General features: G+C 36.2%; 1 protein-coding gene across 6 annotated transcripts in view; it reads right to left on the minus strand.

Annotated features, from left to right (window-relative positions):
* LOC117992511 (palmitoyltransferase ZDHHC2) overlaps window positions 1–24,184 on the minus strand; it is a 32,761-nt gene that overhangs the window by 5,472 nt on the left and 3,105 nt on the right. Inside the window, exons 3-8 of one of the 6 annotated variants that reach the window (XM_069505683.1) lie at window positions 22,099–22,205; window positions 20,239–20,476; window positions 16,551–16,689; window positions 13,249–13,375; window positions 9,148–9,252; window positions 12–3,615 (exon numbers count right to left, since the gene is read on the minus strand). In XM_069505683.1, the coding sequence (XP_069361784.1) occupies window positions 3,540–3,615; window positions 9,148–9,252; window positions 13,249–13,375; window positions 16,551–16,689; window positions 20,239–20,476; window positions 22,099–22,205 (792 nt within the window). In that variant the 3' untranslated portion in view covers window positions 12–3,539. Of the gene's footprint in view, window positions 1–9; window positions 3,616–6,591; window positions 9,253–13,248; window positions 13,376–16,550; window positions 16,690–20,238; window positions 20,477–22,098; window positions 22,206–24,184 lie in introns of those variants that run through there. The other 5 variants (XM_069505684.1, XM_069505682.1, XM_069505687.1 and 2 more) reach the window with 5 other exon arrangements.

The following is a 24,184-nucleotide window of genomic DNA, read 5'->3' on the forward strand; positions in this document are numbered from 1 at the left end:
TCGGTTTTTCAAATTAGGTAATCTTAACACTGTCTCAGCAATCTACATTCTACGCAATTTTTATAAGCTTCAAAATATTTTTTTTATAACATATACATGAATGTTATATTGATAATGATAAATGAAACTTATATTAATTTATAACTTGTATGTCAATATCAGGGAGTCGATTTAGATTGCGAGCGAAATTTGTGCTTTTTGAGGATGGAAATAGAGGTCAAACAGCTATATAAAATTTCCGAAATTCCTTTCAATTCGCTGCCAAATGCAAATGACTTTACTTTGCGCGGCCAGTATGGACGCGCCTCTACGCTTCCTCGATCGAGCCTACTGATTCGCTAACATTGAGCTCATTTTGACATAAATTAATTCTTTTTAATCCATTGACGGTTTTCTACGAAAAATTATTTTAATATGCAGCAGTGAAGCAGCAATGTTGAACCAACTAAATTAAATAAAAATTAAAATTAAATGAGCTCGGTGGTTGTCATTTTGTATTAGACACTGAGTTAGCGAATCACCCTGGAGGAGTTCATGACTCAGTCGAGACGCGTCCACGCTGGCCTGCAACGGAAAACAAAGATCGCGAAACTGCCGAACTTAGTGTGAACCTTGCTTAATGATTCAAATCAGTGATTGATACCATGATACTAACTTAAACTGGTGCTTGGTAGTCAAAACTTTTCTACTATACAGCTGACACAATTTTGGCCAATCACAGAAAACCAGGACACCAGTGGTGGCTCAACTGGTGGACTTGCAGGGTTCCTTACCTGGTGTGTATCATCCATAGAGCTGTATACGTTTTGTTGGTAGCGCGACCTGGTTGCGCCACCACTAGTGTCCTAGTGAGATAGCACTAACGATCACTGAGTAGTTTCACCATTGAAAATTAGGGATGTCGAAATCACAATGTGCTGCAGTAGGGCGATTGTCTAAAACCTGCATCAATCATTATTACAATCTCAATTGTTCTGATTGGCTGAATTTGTGCGATTCTTGTTGCAACAATGCATTGTGGCCAATAGTGAGCGAGCATTTACCAATCAGAGATGATTGCGATCGTGACATTGTAGCTGTCTAACAACCGCGGTAAGCCACTGGTAAACAATAACGATGAAATGTAGTGATTTATATAAGTAGTTAAAAATTGTTAAAATCTTCTTGTTATTAATATTTTTCAATAGTTCTATTTTTTACTAATGATTTATAGCCAAAACTAAAATATAAGCTTGTTTTTCATTCTACCAGTATACTTACCTATAAATGCTTTAGTAATTGTTATAAAATGCATACTTAATGGTATATAAATAGGCATATGTAATGGTAATCAGTTTTTACTGCGGGTGATCTACTTAGTACCTATTTTCTACTATAAGTGTTAAGTATTCAATCTACACTACTACATTGCAGGCAAATAGCCAATGAAATATTATTTCAACAAAGGTAATCTGTTACACTATGATTTAAAAGTTCAAATCTTCAAAGTACCTTTGCTGCGTATTTTCAAACAAAACGCTCCACAATGGTTAAATTTTGTATATTCGTTTCATACATTTTCTATGAACTAGAGCAAGATAGCAATAGTTAAGGCTACATAATATAACTATATCCAAAAGCTGCGTATAGGCATATAGCCACGCCCCCTTTCCTAAGAAATTTGTGGGGCTTTCCTCAATTTCGTGTTATGTCCTGACAATGTGGCTAATAATTCTGCTGAACACAATCTCTAAACTTAATGCCGGGTCTAAATGTTTTGCTATCCCTTTCCAATTCTTCCTTCGGAAAAGGGGAGCACTAGATTTAGACGTGTCATTCAATTTATAGAATCAACTGCAATGACATACTCATTGTTTTAAATGCGAATGAACTATGATATAAAAATAACTCATGTTAAATGTATGAAAGTAATCACAGACACCAATCGTCGCTCTTGACCATTGCTGAGTTAGGTACAAACATAATGCAACTCACCAGAGGCCAAGAACATTTGCGACGATTGTATATTTTAGCAAATATATCTATACCTATACAAGTGCAGCCAGAACGCTAGCAAAAACTTAGCGTTATTGTCACACTACCTAATCACAATCCAATACCAATAACCATTTGCCTCACTGTGTAGACCTAGTATTTTTCAAACCCGCAATGTATAGCGTAAAACTCGGGTCAATGCTACGACGCGGTATTGACTCCGAGTGGCCTACTTACGTAACGTTCGTTGACCTATAGCGTTAGTCAGATGTTTTATTTGCAATATATCGTGAAATTTAACAAAATATATGATTTTTTTTCGCGTTTTTTTTTTTGTGGTATCATATCACTGATCATCAGTACTATCACCTGTCTTCGTTTTTGTCAGAGTTCTGGTTACAACCTATATAATATGTGCTTTATAGTGCGGCTCGCAGGGTTTGATAGGGATGATGCCAAACTACTTTGCACGCACTATCATATACAGTAACCGGCAAGAAATATTGCATACCGAATTTTAGAATGAGATAACGATTTGGTAGAGCGTTGTCTCTGTCTTTGAGACCGACAAAACGTCACACAGGTATGAGTGACAGAGACGGCGCTCTACGAAGCCGAAATCTCTTTCTAAAGTTCGATATGCATTATTTCCTGCCGCGTACTGTACTAGCTCTCAGAACTCAATTGTAAGACTAGAAACGTACTTATAAAACGCCACGCAACCCAACGCGTCGTTGTCTCGCTCTCGAGTCCTTATCAAATTAACTGACGGACATGACCGTAAATCTAATCATCTGTCATTTAAGTAGTTGATATGAACGGACAAAAGTTGTAATTACTGATAAATATAAGTAACACCTGCCGCCACTGGGATCTTGGACCATGATTTGATATCTCTATACTCGTAGCTATATAAATAGTTACAAACCTTAGCATTCGATTACGCACTGAGCACTTCCGTCATCCGAGTTCTAGCCGTCATCCGTAAGAATACCAGCGATTATCTACGACATAATATGTCATAAGCTCCCATACAAAAGAAAAAGGAACGTATTTTCACGGACTCGGATCGGATGAGTGCGTAACCGCCGTAAAGCGTACCTAAATTTGTCATTTAATATGGACGGAAAAGTTTTCTGTCCTTTTACCGTCTATACTGAATGACAGATACGCACAGAGTAATTTGAACAGTTATACTCGGGCCTCAGGGCCCTTATCTTTGTTAAGCATACACACGATTTGCTTTCACTACTCGCAAACGTCGAGTTGAATGGCGTTTTGTATGTATGTGTGTTTTCGGCCTTATCTATGCATTTGCTAAACAAAATTAGCATGCAAAAGGACACAGGTCTAAATCTTATGTTAAAAAAAAAACAAATCTCAACCGAGTACGACAAAAGAAGTGAATGACGTTACTGAAAATAAATTTTGGTTCTCGGATGTTTGCCAATGAATGAAAAGCATGTTTCTTCGTTTGTATGGTTTTATTTAAATATATACTGTTGTAAAAATATTGTGAATAGAAGAATTAATAAATTAAGTATATTATGAAATATGAATTTTCCTTATACTAATTGCGGGACGGTCCGGCCCCTTCTGGGGCAAAGTCTCCATCTCTCACTCTCGTGTGCCATCTCCACGCTAAAATAGTAAAAAGCCCATTCGAAATTGTACTTTATTCTTATTGTGCTTAAAGTATTAATTAGAATAAATTTGGAAAAGAAAATATAATCTCAGGGTGCTTCCGTAACTGTAAAAAAAATACTTATAATATGTGTGTGTTGAAACGACAAATGTGAGATGTGTCACTGTCACGTACTTAAACAAAAACTACTATATAGTCATATTATGCAGCGAACTACGAGTAGGTGGGGGACTAGGTACTTTAAAAATTCTTAATCCATGTTCTCCTTCACCATCAAAAGAAGGATTTTTTACTAGTAGGTACCTACTTTTATTTTTATTTTTTATTTTTAGTAAATTTTTATATTAGTTTTAATTTTTATTACAAATGCTTTTGAATCGTCACTCGGCGGTTGCCGAGAAAGAAATTAATTTGGGTTATTAGCTGTTATTTATCTCGGCCGCGCGCTTACTAATTTAATTTTCTCGCTACCACAGCTAAAGTTGCGAATAAACGCATGGGACAGAGATAAAAATATACGTGACAGTGAGTGAAATTTTTTGTTTCGTGCGCGTGCTTTTGTGCTATAAAGTTACCTATTCAATTATTACTGTACGCAAATCTCTAAACTTAACTAAACTGACAAGTCTGTAGATAATGTAACATCCTAAAGAGATACTTTATCTATACAGTAGGACGGCAGAGACGACGTCTAGACAGAGCAGTTAAGAGGGATTAGAGCTACAGGGGAGAGATTAAACCAACTGGCAGAAGTCAGCAGAAGAAACTTTAATTATTTTATTGCAGTGGATTAAATGTTTGGGTAAGTTGGTGCTACGACCGTAAAGCCGGCTCGTCTGCAAACACGAAGGACATCGTCTCACTTTATGACTGTATGGTAATATACACTGTGACAATGCTATCCTTCTTCGCAGAGAATATTCTATAACGGTATTATGTCATATAACACGGCAATTTTAGACCTGTCAATTTAGTTTAATACATTAGTGTACAATCAAATTAACACCAAAGTCATAAAAAGTGTCTTCATAAGTTAACAGAAGCACCATAAGATTTAGAAGATGAAAGAAAAATAGAAGAGTGAGAGAGAATGAGAAAAGTATAGAAAAATAGTTGGTCGGTTAATTTTGTGTCGACAACTTTTGCTCTTAATCGGCTGCAAGTGCCAGAAAGCAAAACTAAATCTAAAAAAGTTAAATTTACTTGCAAAAAGTAAACTTAGGCATAAAGCATTTACTAAATACTCTTAAATACTTATGAAAAGCGTTGAGCATAGATAAAAATACTTGGTATAATAATATGTACGATTACACATTTTTCAAAGCCTCAGAAATATGCAATGCTTAAGCTTAATATTGCGTTTCTATAACTATTAGTACTTAATATTAATGTTAAATAATACTATCATCACAGTTTTTATCAAAATTATGTTTGTAAAATACCTAATGCAATAATAATACAGTTTAGCTTAAATTAAATTAATTCACTCTGTTTTTGAATAAAATAATTAGAATTGCCATTTTGAAGGGATATAAATTATTCAATAAAAAATAATTAAAATATACAATGCAAACTTAACAAATGTTAATTCGGTATTCGGTATACAAAATCTCTAAGCAGAAAGACCTGAATGTAGTGCTAACCCTTTCCGCAGGGGCATTAAGAAAGTGACAGCATTACACTAGACCTGTTATTTAAATTCAATTTAAAGATTGTGTTATACTGAAAAGTCTTAGAAGTTTATTCGACGTAACGCGCTCGAAACAGAGTTTGGTGGACGTTTGAATATTAACCAATCAAACTCAATGAAACTTTGTAAATACTTTCTAGAAATTAATATATTTGTGGTTTTCGAGATTTCAGTAAAAATGTTTAGTCACACGGCCTTAAAATGTACAAATTCTTTGAACCCATATAAGGGATTATTTAGGGCATTTAGGGATGATTTATAATGATGTTTTGAATCCGTGTCTCGTCCGCGCCTCGTACGTGGCACGGCTCGTTTCGCCACGTGTTAGCATAAATCATCCCTAAGTATGAAACTACACATTTTACAGAAATCTGGCAAACCCCAGACATAGATATTTATTTCTAAAATGTGTACAAAATTTGATTGAATTTGATTGGTTAATATTCAAATGAGAAGTTCGGTTGCATGGAGAGCGTGCTAGTGAAACTTCTCTTAACAAACTATAATATTGCAGCAGCCAACTAAGAGCAAAAGATCATTGTGCTTATACACCACACAGACCGCAGATATAAAGTAAGCAAAACATCGTATCCATTTGCGTGCTTATTTGTGAGTGCTGAGATTGTGTTGAATATGTGTTAATGGGCGCAGCCAGGTTTCCCAACCCACCTCAAATAACAGAATAAAAATTAATTGTTCACATCGAAAATCAAGATGTTTATGTTATATGATGATAATCACACCATCAAAATATGACATCGCTTATCAAATAATTTTCATTATTTAGATATGTGCAAAAAAAAAAGTTTTACTATCCTCGTTCGTTATAAACAACTGATACTACGGAAGTGGAAGCAACCCTTAAATCTAGAAAAAATAAAGATCAGCAGCTGTTCTACACACTTTGTTAGAGGATATTGACATTTTTGTATGGAAGAGCTTGATTGTTATAGAATAGAATAGAATAGAATAAAATTTATTTTATTCAAGTAGACTTATTACAAGTTCTTATGAATCGTTAACTAGTTTAATTTACCACTGGTAGTTCTTATGAATCGTTAACTAGTTTAATTTTCCACGTATTAAGGGTTGGTTCCATAGGAAAAGTAATCTATAACGATAATCGCCTTTTTGATAAGAACCCCTTTTCCGCATTGCTTGGTATAAGTAAGACTATTATTTTACTCCATCGCGGTACTTAGGTATATTACTGGATACTTACTGGATACGCCCACGTGTCCGTGTTAAAAGATTAAAATATAAAAAATAAAAGAACCAAAAATGAACAACAAAACAAGTTTATTGTGCACAAATACAAACTTACAAAATACAAACAGAATTCATTCTAACTTCATCAGTCTTGTGTGTTGTATAATAGCTCCAAAAATAAATGCGTTAACAAGCAATCTGCATATAACCATAGATTAAAGATATAAATTCAATTATAAATTCATTATCATTATTGTAAGTTACAAAAATATCAACCTCCCTCCAAACACATACTTGAGGTATACCAGCGAAATAAATGTCAAACGAAAAATAAACTTTCGGATTTTTAATTTATCAAATTCGGATTTATTATTTTTGGATATTTATTACATTCATAAACGGATACAACACATGTAAGTCATGTAATTATTCATTAAAGAATAATAAAATAAAGGTCTAAATTGGAGTTTTGTACCATAAATGATACTTATATCGATTTTACTCAATTTTATGGTACAAAATGTGATACGCCTTAATTACTAAATTACTAAGTAATTTCATTGAGACAAATATATTCGAAATTATTAACAAATATTTTAACTTTAAGTAACTTACTGAAAAATATTAAAAATATTTTAAGTAGGTTTACTAGGGTTTACTGGACGTATTGAATAGGTACCTAAGTATATTATAAAAAGCTATGTTTGGCACGTGATGGCAAGTTGAATCTAATTGATCATTTTAATATTCGATATTTCCTTCAATACTAAAAAACTTTAACTTCTTCTGAAATAAGTGTGATTTATTTGTGACATGAAAAACGATTTTGTCTATCTAATATTTTTTACGCACCAATTCAATGCAAGATTTATCAATTTAACTAACCTAATATTATTGTCATATTTCTAATCATTAATACTACGTAAAGATTATTTTAAGGTGCGCGTTAAGGAATTATTCTGTTTAAAATAACGTATTGCTAAAAACGTGGATAGCATAAAAAGTGCGTATTTTTGGAATATAAAAATAATTTCTAAAGTCCATAAACAGGAATGCAGCCAAATTGCCCGAATTTAAAATGGGATTATTGAACAATATTTTAAGTTCATAAAAACAGACCGTCAATAAACGTATAGTACGCGACAAGTCGAGATGGCAATCGGGGTGGGGATGCCCCGCACACCCAAACAGCCCCCGCGCTAACCCGGTCCGGGATAGCGCGGGTGACGTGTGCTGGGCGTCCCCCCGGTCTCATACCGCAATCGCATAGATCTTTAGCATCTCATAAATGGCAATCATCTCGACCTGTCGCCTACTATATAGGTCTGCTATATCGACAAAAAACTTCTTCAGAGAGATTATTAATATTATATTATTTTGCACATTTCAAATGAACAAAAATAGACTGAATATATTAGTTGAAAAATAAGATAAAATGGACTTCTTCAATCTTAGACTTTGCTAGAATAATACATAGTAAAAGGAAGTTCAGAAATACCGTTACGTTCCCTCCTGATTTGTATGTGCGCTATCGCCGATAGCGTAAACATACCGATAGCCTATCGGTATGTTTACGCGGTAAATAATTAGTTTACTGAATCACATGTAGATGGCGCTCTCCGTCACTAACTTGCAGTGTATAACTTACAGTGTACGAAACCCTTCATGTGAGTCCGACTCGCACTTGACTTGGTTTTTAGTGTTCCGTACCTCAAAAGGAAAAACGGAACCCTTATAGGATCACCTTTTTGTCTGTCTGTCTGTCTGTCAAGAAACCTACAGGGTACTTCCCGTTGACCTAGAATGACGTAGACCATGAAATTTGGCAGGTAGGTAGACCTTATAGCTGACATTTGGGGAAAAATCTGAAAACCGTGAATTTAGGGTTAGATCACACAAAAAAAATTAAATTGTGGTCATAATTAGTATTTTCAACAACAACAACAACAACGAAGTGAGTGACTATATCAAGTGGGGTATCATATGAAAGGTCTTCACCTGTACATTCTAAAACAGATTTTTATTTATTTTTATGCATCATAGTTTTTGAATTATCGTGCAAAATGTCGAATAAATACGACTGTAGTACGGAACCCTCATGCACGAGCGTGACTCGCACTTGGCCGGTTTTTTTTAACTGCGACCCTATTCACAGTAAACAAAATAGCAGTAAGAAACAATAATTTAAAAAAACCTGATGAAGACAACGCACTATCGTTTCGGTAACGAATAGTGATCGCGTGACAGTTTAAAATTATATCAGAAAAATCTCGGTGAACATTAAAAATATACCGATATTGGAAACACGATATCGTTTCGGTAACTGAGAGTACCGAATATCAGAAAAATCTAAATAAGATTGAAAATCACCCGATGAAAGAAACGCTATTCTTCCAAGAGCTACAAATACGATTCCAATAAAATAGCAGATGTAATCTAATTTTTACCATGAACTAAACGCGTTATTTCGCTTCGGTAACTGAGGATACCGATTCCGAACTGCTAGCACTATAATTATCAGAAAAATCCGAAACAACGGTAGGCTTCCGAGTATTTCCCGGATAGACGTCAAGGTATGTGTTTGGAGGGCGCTAGCAGCAGCGGCGCGGGCGTGTCGCCGGGCTCTGACCTGGCGCGCGTGGTGCCCATGGCGTCGTAGCCGTGGTCGGGCGGCGCGCTGAACGGCTGCAGCTGGTGCTCGCGCCGCACGGGGAACTCGCACCCGTCCCCCGCGCTACGGACACCACCATACGGCGTTACCATCATAATATAGATATTTCAATCCACGCTGACGCGCCCCATTCTTTGTCCCTACAGGTCACAGTGTTATATATATACTACTATTGTGCGAGCTCTATCGAAATACACCCATCAGCGATGTGGGCATACAGGAAGTTAAATTAAATAGAGAATACTCCCCGCACCTCGTGGTTTCCCAGCACGTAAATAGTGGGACGCATCTTCGTGGATTGAACCATCACCTAGCCGAACTGCGGCCACGGCAGCCAATATAAAAAGATTAGACAACGCAGAAGATATAGAGCACACCACGTGTGCGTATTGTGGCAAACACTGATTCTCGTGGTTCGATAGAACGGCAATGCAACACGACCGGACTCCGGAGAGAGATCAGGTACAGGGCTTTACGTGCTCTAGTGGGAAGTGGCGTGGAATAAAAACAATTAATTTTGTTAAAACAGCAAATAGGTATATTATAAAACTCTAGATAGACAAAGCTCATGCAATTTGTGTTTTAAAAAGTGAAGATAAATTCGCACGCATCGCATCGCACTTGCTCTTCGCACATCGTATCGCGTCTTGAGGTACCTGTAGCCAGCACAGACTACATATTATAGTCCGCGACAGGTCGAGATGGTAACCGGGGTATGAAGCGGGGGACGCCCCGTATCCGGTACACATGAGATAATTCAGACTAGAAAGACTTTGTTGCTGGTTTTTGTGACCTGTTTAAAACACTAGCATGATTGGGAATATTATCTCATTACTACACATTTTCATTTAGTATTTTCTTGCGAAAAAATTTCACAAACAAACGAAGAAAGATTGCTTTGTCATCTGATCCGAAGATAACCTATGTCACTCAGGGACAATGTAGCTTTCTATTGGTGAAAGAATTTTCAAAATCGGTTCGGTAGTCGCAGAGATTACTTCCTACAAACAAACTTACAAACTTTACCTCTTTAAAATATTAGTATAGATTGTGAAAATTATTTTGTTCCACACCACTCTGTTTTATTTATTTCTAAGGAAGCTGTTAAAAACCTACCTATATTATGATAATTAAATAAACATAAATGATAAAGGATAATATGAACTATAAGAGTGAGTAATAGTTATATCCGCTTAATACAAATTACGTTATTGTTTGCTGATAGCGTGAATCATGATTGTGTTGCTACGAACTAATGATGAAAACCTATTCATATGAAATGATAACAAAACACTCCTTTACACCAGAAATATGATTAGTTTCATGTCAAAACGCTCTTTAGCACACCAGACATATTAGTTAAACGTAAAAGTAAAAATACTTTTATGTATATACAAGACAGTTGGTTAGTTAGTACTTATGCTATAAATCCATTCGTTGATTGCAGACACTTTTTTAGGATACCAGAATATATGATGCGTAAAAAATTAGTCTCGCGCCATTTTAACTTTATATGTCAACAGTCATGTTAAAAAATAAGATTTTAGTCCTCATTTTAAAGGTGAGCCGTACTTTTGACATGACAGTTGACCCACAGAGTTAAAATTGCGCGTGAGAAGTCATTTTGTACGGACTATAATACGATTATTAAACTGCCGAAACACAAGCAGAAATATATATGAGTTAAATACAAAAACACTAAATTATGAATATGAATTAATTTCAATTGTTCACAATCTAAAAATGCAATATCACCGCCCACTACATAGTTTCCGTTTCCTTAATTGGCGAATCATTAAAACGTTTAAAGATTGTCACGTAACGATTTTGTCATGCTATCGACTAGAATAGTGTATTGTAATTTATACAGAACAATGTCGTACGCAACCTTAATTAGAATCAACTTTTACCCATCTGTTAACCAAACGAAAAATGTTTTTATCAATCAAGATACATGAACAAACATACCATTACCATGAATGGGTTGCCTAATTAAATAATGTCCAGATTACTCTTATTAGATAGAGATTAAGAGTAAAAACTTTTTTAAATATAACTATCATAACCATTTGTTAATCAAACGATTTTATACCAATTGAGAGCAGGAGGCATAGGGAACAAGAAAATGTAAGGTTGTCTAAAGAAAATCGGTCAAAGGTCGGGGTTGGCGTGTTATATAAGATTTTCAATATTTTTTAATATAACAAATAGGTTAATAGATGGGTAAAGGTCGACCCTATGCGGTATCTTAGATCAATAGTAATTCAGCTTCCACGTTGTATCAGAGATTATGAATATGAATGAGTGAAACACAATGAATAAATGAGAACATAATATTTCAATTGCAAATGCAATGGTGCCTTCGAATTATACAATCACTCATAGCAGGCAAAACATGTGACTAACATAGGCGTTTGAAGTGGCCACTAAAACCATAAACTTATTATGGTCGATTATTGCCACCACATAAAAAACTAAAGGTATGGTTAAACTTTACATACCCTATCTTCAAATTTGGCTATCTAACAAAAAAAAACGTTTTCGGCCCTAGGTAGTGGGCGGAAACCTTTAAATTACCACCTTTAATGCAAAATACCAGTTCCAATTTCATTTAATTCAGACATATCCAGAGTTAGTATTGCGATTTTTTTAAACTGGTATTATGGCTTAGTATTGCGATCGCATCCTCAACCCTAGAACTAAAACTACAAAAACGAATTGGTTAGGATATGTCATTCACTTCTTTTCTCATACATTTGGACATGCTCATGTAACACACAAATGTCTATGTACACGCACACAACTCCGTTTGGCACACATGCACGTAATTTACATGCGTTAATATATTTTTCCTATTAATTTATTATATCATTAGTGGTACCTACACAGGTACAGTAGCATACCAATCTAGCATTTTGAAATATATAAAACGTTTTAAAATTCCTATAATTAACGTAGGGTGTAAGAAATAAAAAGAATTTTAATATGTGAAAATATAACACAATATATAATAATATCCACTATTATGTCGTTCACAGAATATGAAATTAGGTATGTAATATGAAGCGGGTAGGGTTGTATGTGCTTAAAATATTGTCGAAAAACGGCTAACGAATTTGATGAAATGAATGGTTTTTTTTTATTTCCAAATCTTTAGAGTAGCAGTTAGCACCAATCTTAAATATTTTAATATATCAACACGAATTATAATAGAAACCCGAAAATCCGGACTTTTTTATTTCACGATTTCCGATTATAACCTATCAGATTTTAATTCAAAGAAAATGGTTTTTTTTTATAGAACATGCAATAGGTACACTGTTTTCATTATTCCACGTCAATCTGAACATCCAATTTGTAAATTTTTCAGTTTTCTTTTTCATAAAGTCAATCAAGACAATCCGAATTTTAGATTATATTCAAGGGACTTACGACAATAAGTCTGGTTTATCGAGTTTTTACTACACTCACCTCAACCTGCGGCACGCTTTATTTTACGAAGGCGCTTTAATATAAATTAGAACTGTGGTTTTTCACTCAAAGGCCATAAAAGACTCTTCGACAAATCTGATGAGGGTTCATAATGATACGACATAACAAATAATATCATATTGTATAAAATAAAAATAAAATAAATACGAAATTAATTTTTGTACTAAAGTAATAGATTCGACGAGCTTATGCCCGCAATTTCATCCACGTGGGCTACTCAAATTTCAAACCCTTATTTTATCCCCGTGGGAGTTGAATTTTCAAAAAGCCTTTTTAAGCGGATGTCTACGTCATAACAGCTATCTGCATATCAAATTTCAGCCCGATCCGTCCAGTACTTTGAGCTGTGCGTTGATAGATCAGTCAGATATACATAGATAAATCATAATTTTATGACGTAGGACATTTTATTTTCTACTAACATTTTTTATTATAACATCTTTTATTTTGTGTTCAAAACGCCTTTATAGTGTACCGCAGGTACAGTATCAAAACCAATAATAATAGCTCATAACGATATAATAATATACACATAAATAATATATAAAGTGATAAGAAATAGTTTACCTGGTGAACACAGGCACTATCCAGAGGTTGGGGCTGGCACCGAATACTTCCTTGAAGTTCTTGAAGGCACCCATGGAAAAGCCGTTCTTGTCTGCGCCGCCGCGGAACATAGGCGCTCGGAACGCTTCTGAAAACGTCAAACAAATTCTTTGAACCAAGTAATTATTTTCTTCTTCTTAATCGTTCACTCTTGACAGAGTGGTCGAAGCTATGAATTTTTCACTGCTGCTCGTGCGATCTCCCTCCAGCGACTTCTGTTGGTGGCATTACGTGCACACACGGAGACAGGCGAATTCGTTACGGAGCAGATTAAGTCCGTCCACCTAGTTGGGTGGACGGACTACACGTGGACACGTGCCCTCCACTCGACCTTGTACCTACCTGTCGAGTAATTATATTAGAAGTTTGCAAAAAAATCCTACAACTGTACCGTCCCGCCCGTCTGCATCATATTGTAAGCAATTTGTACCCAAATACGGCAAAGCCAAAAGTAAGAGGTTATGATTTTTGCAGTCTATGTATGTACAGTAACCGACAGAAAATATTGCACATTAACCTTTGGAAAGATATAACGGTTTTGGAGAGCGTTGTCTTTGTCGTTAAGACCGACAAAACGTCATATAGGTATGAGTGACGGAGACTATTTAAAATATACCAAGCAAAACTAACCCAATTTAGGAGCCTCGATAGCTCCACGGTTAAAAGAGCGGACTGAAATCCGAAAGTTCGCCGGTTTAAACCCCACCCTTTGCACTATTGTCGTACCTACTTCTAGCACAAGTTTTACGCTTAGTTGGAGAGCATTTCAGCATTTCAGCGTTTATTAAGACGATCGTAGTCGGGTTTTAGTTTTCCTACTTTTTTATTGCCTGATAGGCTTGCGCTTGACGACAATCATGCTTTAAAGAAAGCAATGATGAGGTCTAAGTTGGAGCGCGCTTGCCTAGAAGATGGCCTATTCACTCTTTATTTACTTTTCTGAATAACCGTCTATGAGTTCTTTCACGTGTCCTATACTAACGGCTTCCTTCTACGATAAAATGCTGTACGATACAGTCTAGCCCTAGACTACTAGGCATAGGTATTTTATACGCTGCGGCCTTGTGCCACCTGTATCCAGCAGCTCCCTGCGATTCGTTTAAAGTCATCTATCCATTTAGTGGGTGATTCAAAAATAATGCCAGAAATACTAGACTTTCTGAATTTTTTCATTCCATTACTTACATCCATAATACCATTACTATTACTTCTACCAGTACAGTTAAATAACGTCAACTAATATCTAACCTCCATTATACTAGTATGTTTACGAATCTACAACAAAGTATAATGCATAAAATTAAAGAACTCACTCGCCACTTTAGCTTTATGTGTCAACTGTCATAACAAAAGTACGGCTTACCCTTAGATTGAGGACTACAATCGTTTTTTGACATGATAGAGCAAATATGGCGAGTGAGTTCTCAAAATGTACGCACTAAATAATACACTAAAATACCCAGTCTACGTTGGTAAAGTGACTGCAATTACCATTGATCATGGTTTTAAGCATATGTTTTATAATTTGACCGGTGGGGCTGCCTGCCAGCCTGTGCATTAGCAGCGCATCTGAAAAACAAACTCATTATAGCCTTATAGCCTTGACTGTACCATAGTTCACTACAGTTAGGGAACTTCTAACAAAACGTCGAAGCTTCGACGTCACAGGCAGGCGTTAAACGTTAGTGCACTTTTTTTTTAAAGAATATTAGCCATGTTAAATGACTAATATTCCCCTTTCCTCTCCAACTAAGCATCAGGCTTGTGCTAGGAGTAGGTACGACAATAGTGCAACGGGCGGGGTTTGAACCATCGACCTTTCGGTTTTCACTCCACTCCTTTACCGGTTGAGCTATTGAGGCTCTAACATTTGATGCAGGAAGCCTTAAAGTAGCCCTATTTTTCACTGATTTTACGTCACAATAGCCCAATATTTGACATTTCGTTCAGGATCAAACCGAGAGGTCCCTCACTCTAGTTCACTCTGACTTTACTATAACTAAAAGTTCTTTCAAATCGCAAACTACTAAACATCATAGAAGCCGAGGCGGGAGTGGTCTGGGGCGGCCCGGATTTTTTTCAATAGTTACATAGTAGAGCTAGCACCGTTACAATCACGATTCGATCATCGCAATCGTAGTTATTGGCTGAACTTATGTCACACTTGCCAAAACTATACATTTCAAAAGGCCTCAGCCCACTTTAGCTACGATCGCAAAATAAGTAGCCCAATCTCAAAACGAGGCGTATGAGTGGCGCAGTGTACAAAAACAGATCTCTCTTGGGCTTGTGTATTTATCCTTAATTTATAACCTGCGCAGACTACTACGTTGCAACTTCAAATTGGTCTACTTGTTTTGCTATCACTGTATGTTGATGCTTCACTTACTGTATGCAAAGTACCACAAGTGTGATAGATTTCTATCCGGGGTTCAGGAATGGATCCCTAAATAATGGTCATTGAAATTCATAATCAACCCAAATCAATGTATGGCTATTGCAGTCACTTTACATTCATCAAAAGCTTACCGAGCATTTAATATTTTCCCGATTGACGCATTATATGTGAGTGGAATTAAAATACCCTCAAATACTGTAACAAGTTCTTGGACTTCTTGAATAAGCATCAGGCCTTTTATTCTCTACAAGCTAATGGCCCAAGACTTTATTCGTGTAGATTTAAGTTTTCAAATATCCTGTGATGGGAACTCAGATTTTCCAAAATAAAAAGCAGCATATTTCACACATACAAAAACGCCAATCCGATGCTCCGATGTGGCGTGATTGAAAGACAAACCTAACTAACAGACTTTCGCGTTTATAATACAAGTAGTGATTTCATTCAAATCGAATCTGTACACCGCGACGCGCAACAACACACTGTGGAGCGCCGCGGCTCTAGTGCGATATGCACCATACGAAATCTTCTACATATATATAAAAGGAAAAGCTGACTGACTGACTGAATGACTGGCTAGCTAGCTGACTGACTGATCTATCAACGCACAGCTTAAACTACAGGACGGATCGGGCTGTTTGGCATGCAGATAGCTATTATGACGTAGACATCAGCTAAGAAAGGATTTTTGTGAATTCAACTTTAAAAGAGATAAAATAGGGGTTTGAAATTTGTGTATTCTACGCGGACAAAGTCGCGGGCACAAGCTAGTGATTGATATAATATTTTGACGCTTGTGCCGCGCTGAGCAGCACTGCGCCGCGCCCCTGTAATGCGGTCCGGCTTTTATTAAATATTAACTTACCTAAGGTAGTTCTATTGTGCGCGACGAGGTAACAATGGTAGCCGAAGAGCGAGCCGAGCGAGATCGCAAACATGAGCGCCACGAAAAACGCGAACACTATGTGGTAGCGCCCGGCGCTGCCCGAGATGCCGAATTCTCCCTGTGTAACAACAAAATATTTTTTAAGCACAAACTTAACCATAAAAAAACTCATAAAAAATCGGTCAAGTGCGAGTCAGACTCGAACAAGAAGGGGTTGTTGAAACAACGAACTTTAAAAAAAAAAAAACATTAGCCATGTTAAATGACTAATATTCCCCTTTCCTCTCCAACTAAGCGTCAAGCTTGTGCTAGGAGTAGGTACGACAATAGTGCAACGGGCGGGGTTTGAACCGTCGACCTTTCGGTTTTCAGTCCACTCCTTTACCGGTTGAGCTATTGAGGCTCTATATACTATAAACTCGTTTTTCATGTTGTATAAAGACATGAAACCCAGATAGGAAGAAAAATCATTTGACAAATATTTCATAATCACAATCATCATGATCAACCCAACATCGCCGGCTCACTACTGAGCACGAGTCTCCTCTCAGAATGAGAAGGGTGTGGCCATAGTCCACCACGCTGGTCATGTGCGGATTGGCAGAGTTCATACACTTTTGAAAACATTATGAATAACCGGTAGTCAGTGGCCCTACCGCGGTTGTTTGACAGCTACAATGTCACGATCGCAATCATCTCTGATTGGTTAATGCTCGCTCACTATTGGCCACAATGCATTGTTGCAACAAGAATCGCACAAATTCAGCCAATCAGAACATTTGAGATTGTAATAATGATTGATGCAGGTTTTAGACAATCGCCCTACAGGTTTCCTCACGATGTATTCTTTCACCGTTAAAGAAAGTGGTATTTAATTTCTTAAAACGCAGATCATTTGAAAAGTTAGAGGTGCGTGCTTTCGATGCGTGATCGAACCCCCGACGTCCCGTTTAGGCGGACGTCTTAACGAGTAGGCTATCACGGCGTAATATTAAAGGATTCGGAAAACAGATGTTCCAATTAAAAGATAAGGTTATTTTGAAGCATAAGAGGAAAAATGTATGAAATCTACGAATGTGTATAAATTGCTAATTTTCCGTGCATGATAATGTTGTTACATGATTCTATTCTATACGTGAATCTACACCAAAACTACTTACTCCACTAAAGTATTGACATACGAACTCTAATTAACCGCCGTACTCAGAGTCGCTAATCGTTACTTAAGATTGAGTTAAAACGAGACAGATTTATGTGAGAGATATAGCTCTGTCTCGTTTTAACTAAACTTAAGTAACGATTAAGCGACTTTGAGTATGGCTGTAAGAGTCATAATAATCGAATAGGAATTTAAAAATAGATATTGGCTCAGTATTTAAAAACATGTGTTGTTTTTTCGAGAGCAAAATATTAAGTAGGTATATATATATGTATATATACATCATATATATATACATATATGTATATGTATATATATATGTATATATATACTCATTAATTGCAATAAAACATCAAATACAGTTTAACAACTATGAACTGAGTTCGTTCTCGTTTAGACGATATAGAACAACTATGAACTCATCAAGATGTCTGATTATTGTATAATGTACTAGCTTATGGCCGCGACTTCCGCGTGGACTACACAAATTTTACACCCTCAATTTTTTCTTTTGTACTCAATGAATTTTGCAATTAATGAGTACATGCAGTACCGACGATAGTAAGTTTTCCACACTGTTTAAATATTGGGTAAATACGATGATATCTGAAAATGAAAATGGCTTTTTATTGGCATTCCCACTGCGACAACAATAAATATTATAAGTGGATGGTGCCTATGTCAAAAATAAATTATTTGTTGTTAATTATTTATTAAATATAGGGTCTTCCAAAATTCGTAAAATATACGTCCACTGAAGCTCAACGGAGTCCTTACGGAGTCCGCTCCGCTCGCAGTGGAAGGCGGGCATTAGTTTTAAGTTTGCTAACCATTTAAAGTTATCGATTTGATTAAAAAATAACGACGATAAAAAGACCAAATTATGACATCACATCTATGTATTTCATACAAGCTCTTATACAAAGCGAGCGTTTTGACGATTCATAAAAAAATTACTAGTAGGCACCATCTCTATCCAAACAATGTGGATTATTTTCCAAAAAAATCGAATTCACTTTACTAAAAAAGGAAATGTTGGTAATGAGATGTGTTATAAATTTTACTGTACCTACTGGTTTCGTACTTTGAACTAAGGGAAGCTAATAATTAATCTACCGCGTTTATTATGTAGGTGACCTAGTGAACCTAAATATATTATACTATCATAATAGGTATAGCTAAAGAGCGGGTGTTATATTTAGAGGAGGTGCTTGATAAAAATTGAAAGTATGTACTTTGCGTAGTTCTCCTATTTACTTGAGCGTTGAAACCTAGACCTGCTAACAGATATAGTTGTATCGTTTGATTAAAACGGCTTGTGGTAGGATGCGTGTTGCGGGAGGGTAATAGCGATATTGAGACCCTTGATTTTTACGTCAACTGTCACTCTCACGCAAGTCGCAACCCGCACCCCATCTTGAGAGCCGCCTCAATGAAAAGGATTAATCCACAGTAGGTTCACGTTCTGTGAAGTTTGGGTTGACCTGCCTGGTAATTCTACTTACTTATTTAAATTTTTTTTTGGAACAAATATAGTAGATATTGTTTTCATATTCAATTTTTATTTAAATATGAATTTCGGGCTTTTTTATCAAACTCTTATCATCTCATCAGGTTCTAATGTATTGTGCTGTAAATACCTACTGAGTTTCACTAATAAAGATTTTCTAATTTCATTATCAAATCATACAAATCCATCATGGACAACCGTCAACCTGGCACGTATAGTTTATTACGCTCGGCGAGCTGTAAGACTCTGACAATATTAGAAACATTTATCGTGATATAAAAGTTTATCAAGCGACTCCTTAAAATTTCCCACAAGCTCTAAAGCCACTATGAGATGTCTAAGCTAAATAAACGTTAGTAGGAAGAGTTACATTGATTATGTCCATGCATTGTTTAGAATATGTGCGGGTGCCAGACATGCGATCGCAGTGGGCATGCTGGTATGCCTGATACATCTGTAAGGATACCGTCAAAGTTTTATCGAAATAGGTCTTGAGATTTGCCAACTAGCTACTAGGAGAAGGAAAATCAAAATTGGATCCTTTTCCTTTGGTATGAAGATTTATTTGTTGTTATTGTTATTGTTGTTGCACTTCACCGGAATAAAGGCTCTTTCACAATATGTACTTGCAGTGCGACATCGAATCGTAAAATTCTTCGTTAGCGCACAACGCATCGTGGGCATTTTATTGGGAAAACGTTGTTTTTGCGATGCAACATCGAACATCAATACATTGTAGAGTTATTCAAGTACAACCGGTTAACCTTTCGGCAACTCCCCCAACTCTAAATCAAATCTTGAGACTCCAACAGGCTCGTAATAAATGATCATCTAGCAAAACAAAACTCACACAAAGATTTCTATTGAATTATTACTTATAAAAAGATTTACTTTAGCATACCCACAATATTTTTACAAAATTATGCAACATTATATAATTCTACAAAACATATTAAACAAGGAAAAACACACACACAACAAGTGAAACAAATAGTTACCTTCCAGAACCTGATGAAGTAAGGCAGACACGTGGTCATGATGAAGAGACAGTAGAGCAGCGCGTAGCCCAGGAAGAGCATAAAGAACTTGTAGTTATGGAAGCAGACGCAGTTGTTGACCCAGGGGCAGTGGTGGTCCATCTTCAGCACGCAGCGTGCGCAGATGCTGCAGTGGTGCGCGCGGTCGGGTTTCACTAATACGCAGCGGTTGCAGTACCGCACCGACCCAGACATTGTCCTGGAAATGGACATCTACTCTAGCGCAACATAGTAATGGCACAGCCCAGATATCCACAGTCAAGTTGTTAAGACCAGGGTTGTTGCGGATGCCAGTATTTTGACATTCGCGGATGCAGATTATTAGAATTTCTGATGAGGAAAACATTGTGAGGTAACCTCCGTTAGGGGACTACCCTATAGGTTTTGATTTCCCTTGTCTTGACAGACACGACAGACTGACAACGAAGTGATCCTATAAGTGTTCCATTTTTTAGGGTTCCATACTTCAAAAGGAAAAATCTATACCTAGAGTACTTCCCGTTGACCTAGAATCATGAAATTTGGCAGTTAGGTATGTCTTCTAGCACACGTAAGGGGAAAAATCTGAATACCGTGAATTTGTGGTTACATCACAAAAAAAATTAAAATGTGTTCAGGAACAAATATTGCTATTTTCAACTTTCAAAGTAAGATTACTATAGGGTATTATATGAAAGGGCTTTACTTGTACATTCTAAAAGAGATTTTCATTTATTTTGAGGCATAATAGTTTTTGATTTATCGTGCAAAATGTCAATGAAAAACGATTGTAGTACGGAACCCTCAGTGTGCGAGTCTCACTCGCACTTATAAAATAACATAAACAATGGATCATGTACACAATGACAAAATATTATAAGTTGTAGGAATATGTATATTATGAGAGCAGTTTTCTCAGTTCTAGCTACAATAACAATAAACAAACCTCGTTAAAACCGGGATAGAGTTACCAAAATTCTCTAAAATTTCTTTTTTAGTTTTCATCTTAAAGAAACGCTGGCTGTATTTTCTTATTGTTAGTTTGAGTCTAGGATTGAGAAAATTTACATTGCAATCATTTATTAAGGACTAGCTTATGCCCGTGACTTCGTCGGCGTGGACTACGCAAATTTCAAACCCCTATTTTACCCCTTTACAGATTGAATTTTCAAAAATCCTTTCTTAGCAGATGTCTTAGTCATAATAGCTCTGTATAATCTGCATTCCTAATTCAGCCCAATTCATCCAGTAGTTTGAGCGTAAGTTGATAGATCAATCAGTCAGTCAGTCACCTTTTATATATTTTAGATAATACAATAACAATGTGATGTTGTTATTAACTGTAAATTTTTTTAATCAAGAGAATCTATCTTCACTATATTGCTTTACAGTTTAGAGGAAAACATTTATATGTTTTGTTTGTTTGTTTCGTTGTAAGATAAATCAGTGATATACACAAGGTATAAAGGTGAGTACAGTACGCGGCAGAAAGTAATGTAAATCAGCCATTAGAATGACATTTCGGCTTTGTAGAGTGTTGTCTCTGTCACTCATACCAATATGATGTTTGATCGGTCTCAACGACAGAGACAGTGCTCTACAAATCTGCTATCCCTTCTAAATTATGATGTACATTACTTACTGCCGCGTACAGTATCTACTATTAAAAATCTTTACAAGTAATAAATACAATTATGTGTTTCCACGTTCTGGGCCATGTAGGATATGTCAGTTCAGTAACTTGTGTAATTTTCTGACAGCAGACACAGTTCAGGAGCTTCAAAGACCACAGGTTCAGAAACGTAGTGGATACCCAGCCTAAAAGCTATAAAAGAATAATACCTAGTTACTATGGAGAGATCTTTTGCAAAGTTCTCTAAAATTGTCCTTTGAGCATCCTCTGTTTCTGCACTAAGCAACTTTTCCAACTCTGCCTCTGGTAGTTTGTACTGTAAAAGAAACAATTTTTTATAATTCAACTAGATTATGCCCACCGGGGGTTTACTGTACACGGGTATTTTTTTCGACAATGTACATACAAGTAAAGCACTTTCATATGATACAGATACCCCACTTGGTATAGTTATCTTACTATGAAAATTGAAAGACATTTTCATTTTTGATATAACCACAAATTCAAAGTTTTCGGATTTTTTCCTTTACTTGTGCTATAAGACCTACCTATCTGCCAAATTTCATGATTCTAGGTCAACGGAAGTACCCTATTGGTTTTTTTGACAGACACAACAGACTGACAGACAGACAGACAACGAAGTGATCCTTTTTTCCTTTTGAGGTACAGAACCCTAAAAAAGTGGAAAACCATAACATATTACACTCAAACAAAGCAGCAAGGCAAGATAAGTAGTTCTAATACAATAATTAGAATAAATAAGTAGGTATGGGGGTCAAGAATTTGATGGGTACTTGTGAACTTTCTAATACCAATAAGGCATGCAGCTATATTGAGTAAGTCCATGATTATGCAAGAACCAATATTCTTACTACCTTTCCTTTACTGTCTTATTTCAATATCGACACCTCCCACGTAAGTTGTTGTAAGCCACAAAATTGGCATTTTGCGTTTTTTACATAAATTTAAAAAATGCTAAAAATGCTATTTTTTAAGGTACTTATGAGATGTATAATGTTGTATTTTTCAAACGACGACGACGTAAAACATCACATCGACCTTTACAACGTTTTACGTAGGACGAGGTCACGCATTTGCGCCTTGTATGTAACACATACAACAGATCACGCCGGACTTCAAACACCAGGTTTGTGAGTCAAGTCTCCGATATATCTCGGTTGTCTAGGCATTTTTTTATTCTATTATCATATTTTACTAAGTTAATAGTGATGCCAAGCTAAACTATTGTATAGATCACTTACAACAATTTACGTCGTTGAGGATAACCAAAAACTGTGTTGTATAATGACATACAACCGTTTAATTATAATAATTTTTGTGTTAAGTAATACATACAACATTTTACATCGGTATTTGTTACTCAAAATTGTATGATCACATGCTATATTTTACGTTGCTATGACTTTTTTTTTCTTACATACAACATTGTACGCCAGTAAAACTAAGCTAAAGTTTAGTTTGATGACGATGTAAACCTATGATAGATAGTGAAATAAGTACTCGCTAATAATACCACTAGGATATCATGTAAGTAACAAAAAATCAACACAATATTGTATTATTTCAGAGCCTACCTTGCCAATAATAGGTTGGTAGAGACTGTCCAGGTGGTTGAGACTTTCTTTACGACCTATCGTCCGAAAATAATAAATAATTTCTATGACCATACTCTCAAGCTCATGGAAAAAAGACAACAAATGAAACTACAATCTAGAGCAGATGCATTTGCCTACCGGTAGATCTCTGATACACAAACACGCAACTTCGGAACTTTAACGCCGTATTAAAGATACCATACCAAGTGCATTGGGCACATTACGAGGAATAGTGGTACCATCGAACACCACGTGGTATAAAGTCAGGTGGAGGGCACACGGCCACGTGGGCGTTCCCCAACTAGGTGGACAGACTTAATCCACTCCGCAACAAACACGCCTGTCTCCACGTGTGCACATAATGCCACCAACAGAAGTCGCTGGAGGGAGATCGCACGAGCATCAGTGAAAAATTCATAACCACGACCACTCTGTCAAGAGTGAACGACTCAGAAGAAGAAAGATATCATAGAGTGGAGCAGGAGCTTAAAAATATTGGCAAAATATAAGAGCATGGCACAGGAGCGTAGTGGTTCTTATTATTTTATTTTCTAAATTTTAAAAGATGGTTTGTTCGTAGTGCAACGGTCCTGTTCTTCAAAAAGGCGATAACACCTTAATAAATAATAGTTTATTTACTGGAATTTGCATACAGAAGCAGTTTTTGTATTAATTGAGT

This window comes from Maniola hyperantus, chromosome 21 (assembly GCF_902806685.2).
Source record: "Maniola hyperantus chromosome 21, iAphHyp1.2, whole genome shotgun sequence".
Taxonomy (NCBI): Eukaryota; Metazoa; Arthropoda; class Insecta; order Lepidoptera; family Nymphalidae; genus Maniola; species Maniola hyperantus.